At 45.4% G+C, this 8,047-nt stretch overlaps 1 protein-coding gene across 4 annotated transcripts in view; it reads right to left on the reverse strand.

Moving 5' to 3' along the window:
• The window catches only part of LOC137421345 (uncharacterized), a 303,203-nt gene extending 302,486 nt beyond the window's left edge, over nt 1-717 (reverse strand). For all 4 annotated transcript variants that reach the window (XR_013622345.1, XR_013622346.1, XM_068107313.2 and 1 more), the window contains exon 1: nt 308-717. Coding sequence is in view for 2 of the 4 variants with exons in the window: in XM_068107313.2 (XP_067963414.2) it covers nt 308-469 (162 nt within the window). In the remaining 2 variants the exon portion in view is untranslated. The remainder of the gene's footprint in view (nt 1-307) is intronic.
• Nucleotides 718-8,047: the final 7,330 nt, after the last annotated feature.

An 8,047-nucleotide genomic window follows, 5' to 3' on the forward strand; every position in this document is an offset into this window, starting at 1 on the left:
CTTTTTCCCTCGGCGACATCGCAGTGGCAGTTGGACGTGCAGCACCCGACGAACAAGTGTAAATGTCCATCAAGTGCGACTACCAAGTGGTTTTCCGACACGATCGAGACCAAGATGTCCAAAGTTGGGCCGACCGACCGTTCCGCGCCGTCTCAACGCCGACCCTTTAGGCCCCAACTGCACCCACGGACTTTCCTCGCGATGGCGTGCGACAGCCCTCACACGAAGAGCGGCCGCGGCTCAAGCCGAGGCCGCCCGAAACGCGTCGAACCTCTCTCCCAGCGTCCCCGATCGTGACCGAGCTTACCTCGCTGTCCGTGTCTCCGAAGAATGTCCGAAAGCGTTCGAGGTTCTGCAACAAGCTCGTACAAATGGAGGCGGACTCGGCTTCGGGGACAGGGACGCCCGATATCCGGGCCCGGCGCTGGGTGGCCGGTCGGCCTGGGAAGCGAATCCGTTTCTGCGCCATTGAGGGAGGAGAACCCGAGACATACGCGGGGAGGTCCAAGGACAAAACGAAAACGTGTCTCTCCCTCCCGATCAGACGCTTCGGGGCGTCCGCGCTCCCCTGCGCTTATCTTCCCGTCTTGGCGGCGATTATCGTCCGTGGACTTGTCCGTGGTCCCTGGGAGTGTGTCCCCGTCCCGTCCCATCCGTTCGGGTCCTGCCCCCTCCGCCTCCGCTCCCGCGTGTCTATCTCTTCCTTCCTCCCGCTTTGTCTATGTGTTCCTCACATCCACCATTACGTTCCGCTCTCCCCTTCCACGTTAAACCACGACAAAGGAGACGTGAACGTGTTTTAATGTGTTTTTTGTGACGTCCCGGGTCCCGTCCGACACTATGCTGCGTCCGTCATGTGACTCACAAAGGGTTTTTATATAAAAGTCAAAACGTCCCTGAACGAACCGTGACCTGAACTCGGACACCGTGGACGTGTCCGCACCTTTTAACCTCCATGTTCGAATACACGGCGACTCGTTTTCCTCATAATTGGGGAACTGACGAGTCCCGAAACACTGGAACTTCCATGGGGAACATAAACGAGGAAGATCACGTTGGAGCCGTCGCGGCACAAACTTGGCATTGAACATACACCGCCCAACAAGATAAAGGGTCTTGGCGCTTGAACAGGAATCGATATCAGGTCGTTTATCATTCATACAGTAAATGGCTCTTTAACCTGCACAGGTGAACGTGTACCTTACAGTAAAACGCACTATAACTTGTACAAGGTACAGGTAAACGTGTACCTTACACTTACAGTAAAACGCACTATAACTTGTACAAGGCACAGGTGAACGTGTACCTTACAGTAAATGACTTTAACCTGAACGGGTAAACACGTACCTCACAGCAAATGACTCTTTAACCTGTACGGGTAAACGTGTACCTCACAGCAAATGACTCTTTAACCTGTACAGATAAACGTGTACCGAACAGCAAATGACTCTTTAACCTGTACGGGTAAACGTGTACCTCACAGCAAATGGCTCTTTAACCTGTACGGGTAAACGTGTACCTCACAGCAAATGACTCTTTAACCTGTACAGATAAACGTGTACCGAACAGCAAATGACTCTTTAACCTGCACAGGTAAACGTGTACCGAACAGCAAATGACTTTAACCTGTACAGGTAAACGTGTACCTCACAGCAAATGACTCTTTAACCTGTACAGGTAAACGTGTACCTCACAGCAAATGACTCTTTAACCTGTACAGGTAAACGTGTACCTCACAGCAAATGGCTCTTTAACCTGTACGGGTAAACGTGTACCTCACAGCAAATGGCTCTTTAACCTGTACGGGTAAACGTGTACCTCACAGCAAATGACTCTTTAACCTGTACGGGTAAACGTGTACCTCACAGCAAATGGCTCTTTAACCTGTACGGGTAAACGTGTACCTCACAGCAAATGACTCTTTAACCTGTACAGGTAAACGTGTACCGAACAGCAAATGACTCTTTAACCTGTACGGGTAAACGTATACCTCACAGCAAATGGCTCTTTAACCTGTACGGGTAAACGTGTACCTCACAGCAAATGGCTCTTTAACCTGTACGGGTAAACGTGTACCTCACAGCAAATGACTCTTTAACCTGTACGGGTAAACGTGTACCTCACAGCAAATGGCTCTTTAACCTGTACGGGTAAACGTGTACCGAACAGCAAATGACTCTTTAACCTGTACAGGTAAACGTATACCTCACAGCAAATGGCTCTTTAACCTGTACGGGTAAACGTGTACCTCACAGCAAATGACTCTTTAACCTGTACGGGTAAACGTGTACCTCACAGCAAATGACTCTTTAACCTGTACAGGTAAACGTGTACCTCACAGCAAATGACTCTTTAACCTGTACGGGTAAACGTGTACCTCACAGCAAAACGTGTACCTCATTAAAATGACTCTTTAACCTGTACAGGTAAACGTGTACCTCACAGCAAATGACTCTTTAACCTGTACAGATAAACGTGTACCTTACAGTAAATGGCTCTTTAACCTGTACAGATAAACGTGTACCTTACAGTAAATGGCTCTTTAACCTGTACAGATAAACGTGCACCTCACAGTAAATGACTCTTTAACTTGTACGGGTAAACGTGTACCTTCCAGTAAATGGTTCTTTAACTTGTACGGGTAAACGTGTACCTTCCAGTAAATGGCTCTTTAACCTGTACGTGTAAACGTGTACCTTACAGCAAATGGCTCTTTAAACTGTACGGGTAAACCTATACCTTACAGTAAATGGCTCTTTAAACTGTACGGGTAAACCTGTACCTTACAGTCAATGACTCTCTTACCTGTACAGATAAACGTGTACCTTACAGTAAATGGCTCTTTCACCTGTACAGATAAACGTGTACCTTACAGTAAATGGCTCTTTCACCTGTACAGATAAACGTGTACCTTACAATAAAACGCACTCTAACTTGTTTCATCAAACATTAATATAATATCGATTATACATAAATATCAATAAAATATCTAAAAACGACCAAAATGACTCCATGGATCAAATCCAAGATTGTGACCCATTTACACTCCCTTGTCGATGCGAAGGAAACTTTTCCCTCCACTCCACTCGAGATGCAGGAATGTTTGAGAATTCTAGTTGGATTCTTGGAGTTGATGTTTTGAATCCCCGTTGGATTCTTGGAGTTGATGTTTTGAATCCCAGTTGGATTCTTGGAGTTGATGTTTTGAATCCCCGTTGGATTCTTGGAGTTGATGTTTTGAATCCCAGTTGGATTCTTGGAGTTGATGTGTTGAATCCCAGTTGGATTCTTGGAGTTGATGTTTTGAAATCCCAGTTGGATTCTTGGAGTTGATATTTTGAATCCCAGTTGGATTCTTGGTGTTGATGTTTTGAATCCCAGTTGGATTCTTGGAGTTGATGTTTTGAAATCCCAGTTGGATTCTTGGAGTTGATATTTTGAATCCCAGTTGGATTCTTGGAGTTGATGTTTTGAATCCCAGTTGGATTCTTGGAGTTGATGTTTTGAATCCCAGTTGGATTCTTGGCGTTGATGTTTTGAATGCCAGTTGCATTATTGGAGTTGATTTTTGGAATCCCAGTTGGATTCTTGGAGTTGATATTTTGAATCCCAGTTGGATTCTTGGAGTTGATGTTTTGAATCCCAGTTGGATTCTTGGAGTTGATATTTTGAATCCCAGTTGGATTCTTGGTGTTGATTATTTGGAATGCCAGTTGGATTCTTGGCGTTGATGTTTGGAATCCCAGTTGGATTCTTGGTGTTGATTATTTGGAATTCCAGTTGGATTATTGGAGTTGATTATTTGGAATGCCAGTTGGATTATTGGAGTTGATTATTTGGAATCCCAGTTGGATTCTTGGTATTGATTATTTGGAATGCCACTTGGATTCTTGGCGTTGATGTTTTGAATCCCAGTTGGATTCTTGGTGTTGATTATTTGGAATGCCAGTTGGATTCTTGGCATTGATGTTTGGAATCCCAGTTGGATTCTTGGAGTTGATGTTTAGAATCCCAGTTGAATTATTGCAGTCGATGTTTGGAATCCCAGTTGGATTCTTGGAGTTGATGTTTTGAATCCCAGTTGGATTCTTGGAGTTGATATTTTGAATCCCAGTTGGATTCTTGGTGTTGATTATTTGGAATGCCAGTTGGATTCTTGGTGTTGATGTTTGGAATCCCAGTTGGATTCTTGGCGTTGATGTTTTGAATGCCAGTTGGATTATTGGAGTTGATTTTTGGAATCCCAGTTGGATTCTTGGAGTTGATGTTTTGAATCCCAGTTGGATTCTTGGAGTTGATGTTTTGAATCCCAGTTGGATTATTGGAGTTGATGTTTTGAATCCCAGTTGGATTCTTGGAGTTGATGTTTTGAAATCCCAGTTGGATTCTTGGAGTTGATATTTTGAATCGCAGTTGGATTCTTGGTGTTGATTATTTGGAATGCCAGTTGGATTCTTGGTGTTGATGTTTGGAATCCCAGTTGGATTCTTGGTGTTGATTATTTGGAATGCCAGTTGGATTATTGGAGTTGATTTTTGGAATCCCATTTGGATTATTGGAGTTGATTTTTGGAATTCCAGTTGGATTTATTGATGTTTGATGTTTGCCATGCCAGTTGGATTATTGTAGTTGATTTTTGGAATCCCATTTGGATTATTGGCGTTGATTTTTGGAATCCCATTTGGATTATTGGCATTGATGTTTGGGATGCCAGTTGGATTATTGGAGTTGATTTTTGGGATTCCAGTTGGATTATTGGAGTTGATTTTTGGAATCCCAGTTGGATTATTGGAGTTGTTTTTTGGAATCCCAGTTGGATTTGATTTCTCGCGGGATCTTGCCGGGGAGGTCACGGTTTTTCAAAGCTGTCCACGCTCTTCACGCATGCTCGAAGTTAAGTAATTGTTCACAATTGTATTTTTGTCAAAACTGTATTTATTTTACGTGTGTGTACCTGTAGTGTGTCCCTTGGAAGATTCTCCATGTTAATCTTTCATACCTGTATAAAATAGTCGAGTATTTTGTGCAGCGTTATTTGCGGCCTAGTTATTTAAGCTTCCTACCTTGAGGCTTTGTTTTCTCTCAGCAGTCGATTGTGGTCCATCTCCTCTCGTTCTCTCAGTTTTTCCCAGTCTTTTCACCCCATACTTCCTTGTTTAAAATCTTAACCAAAAAAAAAACAAAAAAAAAAACAAAACATTTCCTTCTTTGTTCTTTTCGTTCGTTCGTTCTTCGACCACGTGTTTCACCCCGATTTCACCCCCCTTTTCACCCTATTCCCCAGATAGTTTTCCCTGTTCAATTTTAAAATGTTTAAACTTTCCCCTGAAGTGCTGTATTCTGTCGTATATTATAACACTTTTTTCTTCCTCTTCTTTAAAAGGTTGCTTTCGACTTGCTCACCAAATCTGTTCATTATAAAAAAAAATCCATCTCTTACAGCTCCTCCTTTCTACATTCCATAAACTCTCCTGCACTCCACCCCTCCTCCAGCGTCCTCAAACGTAAACTCGAAGGAAACAAGAAACTCATTTTGCAATAAATGTTCGTGTCCCATTAATCGTACAACACTTTCTAAAATCCAAACTCTCCCCTCCCCTCCAAATCTCCCCCATCTCCCATCCCTTTAAACCCCCCCCCCCCTTGCCCCTTCCCTCCTAAACTCCCCCCTAACCCCTCCCCTCATAAACTCCTTCTCGCCCCTCCCCTTATAGTCTCACCACCCTCATTTTTTCTCCATTTCCCCCCTCTCACCCATTCTCCTCAAAGCATCCTCGCCACTTCTTCCCCCTTCCAACTCTCACCTCCATCTTCCACAACCTTCTGCCTCGCTCTGCCCACCCCTTCAAATAACACCTCACTGTGCCTCACCCAATCACCATCAAACCTTTTGTCCGCCCCGTCCTTCCCTTTCTCGTAGCTATTCTGAAATCTCTGACACACTTTCAACAGCTCTTTCTACCTCTTCCTCCTCTTCCACATCTTACCCTACCGCTCCCCCCCCCAGCCCCCCTGTTCTTTATCCGATGCTCCCCCTTCCTCTTCACTAACGGTATGGACCTCAAACATCCGGGGCCTTCGCTCAAACTTGACTGATCTCTCCATACAGGTTCTTTCTGACAAACCAGACTTGATCTGCTGAACAGATACTTTCCTCCTTCAGGATGTCTCTGAACCCAGCTGCTCCTGGACTCTGTGTCCATTTCTCCTGACAAGGTGGAGAAGTTTCTGTCAACCCTCGACTCTGATTCTGCAACTGGACCTGACAGCATCAGCCCAAGGGTCCTAAAATCCTGCTCTACCACTCTTTCACTCCCTCTCTCTGTTCTCTTCACCCTCTCTTTTGCTCAAGGTCATCTGCCATCAGCTTGGAAATCAGCCAACATCACCGCTTTACACCAAAAAGGTGCAAAAACAGATCCTTGCAACTACAGACCAATCGGCCTTCTCCCAATTATCAGCAAAGTCATGGAATCCATCATTGCTTCGGATATGAAATCTTTCCTCTTCTCCAATGGCTTAATCTCTGACCATCAATTTGGTTTCAGACCAGGTCACTCTACTCTGGACATGCTGCTTCTGCTGTCTGAACAATGGATGGAGGTCCTCAATGCCAAACAGGAAATTAGAGATGTCTCCCTTGACATATCACATGCCTTCGATACGGTCTGGCACCTAGCTCTGCTCACCAAACTCTCCTCCTATGGTATCCAGGGAAATCTCCACGCATGGCTTGCGGACTTCCTCTCTATTTGTAGTCAACGTGTGGCCCTGAATGGGTTTCTCTCATCTCCCCTTCCTGTTCAGGCTGGAGTTCCCCAAGGCAGTGTTCTGGGTCCTGTGCTTTTTCTGATCTTCATTCATGGTCTCTCCGACTCTCTGGAAAATCCTCTCTATCTCTTTGCTGATGACTCCACTCTCTGCCGCTCCATTCCTCATCCCTCAGATCGGCAGTCTGCAGCCTTCTCACTCTCTGCAGACCTGGACAAAATCACAGACTGGTCAAACAAGTGGAACATGTCTTTCAATCCTGACAAATCTCACACTCTTACTATGTCTCTCCGAAAAGACCGACTGGACAACCCTCCCATCTACTTTTTGAACAATCCTCTCCAAGAAGTTCTGTCACTCAAGCTTTTGGGTCTCACTATCTGCCATGATCTTTCCTGGGAAAACCACATTTCCAATCTGGCCTCCAAAGCCAGTCGCCGACTGGGCATCCTCCGTCGTGCGAAGTCCTTTCTGGGCACTTCTGAGTTCCTCACCACATACAAGGCTTTCATCCGCAGCTCAATGGAATACTGTTCTCCCCTCTGGGCCGGTGGTCCTGCCTCACACCTAGCTCGGCTTCACGCTGTTGAAACCAAAGCTTTCAGAATCATTGGAATCTCCCGCGATGAAGCTAACTCCGAGGGCCTTTCACCTACTCACCGCAGGCAGGTTGGTGGTCTTTCTGTCTTCTACCGACTCCTCTCCGGCCTTGCTCCCCCAGCTCTCTCTGGGCTCTGTCCCCCAAATATTCATACAGGTCGCATAAGATCTGCGTGCAACCCTCTTATGGTTAACCTCCCAAAATCAAGACTCTCTGCTCACCTTCACTCCTTCATTCCTCTTTTCTCCCGCCTCTGGAACAAACTCCCTCACTCTCTTCAATCCCACTCCTCCAGGTCTTTAAAACAGCTGTTTACCACCATGTCTTATCTTCCTTCCAAAACCTTAATCTATTCTACCCCTGCTAATTTCACCCCAGATCCACTTTTTTGAAATACCAACTTCTTTCCTGGAAGTCCTTGCAGTGTACTTGTGTTTTATGCTTCTCCCACCCCACCCACCCCCCCCCCCCCTTCCCACGCATCCTCCCCCCAAGCCCTCTCCTTCTCACAGAGCTCCCGATGTCCCTGCTCTAAAATGTTGTGTTTGTGCTTCCCCTTCTCTCCCCATATTGTCTACCGCTACACTTATTATATGTTTTGTGTCTGTTTGATTTTTTTGTGTGATAAATGTTGGCTTTTTCACGAGCCTCGATCCTGTATACAAAACAAAAAAA

This window comes from Myxine glutinosa, chromosome 2, assembly GCF_964187855.1.
Source record: "Myxine glutinosa chromosome 2, kmMyxGlut1.1, whole genome shotgun sequence".
NCBI lineage: Eukaryota > Metazoa > Chordata > Myxini > Myxiniformes > Myxinidae > Myxine > Myxine glutinosa.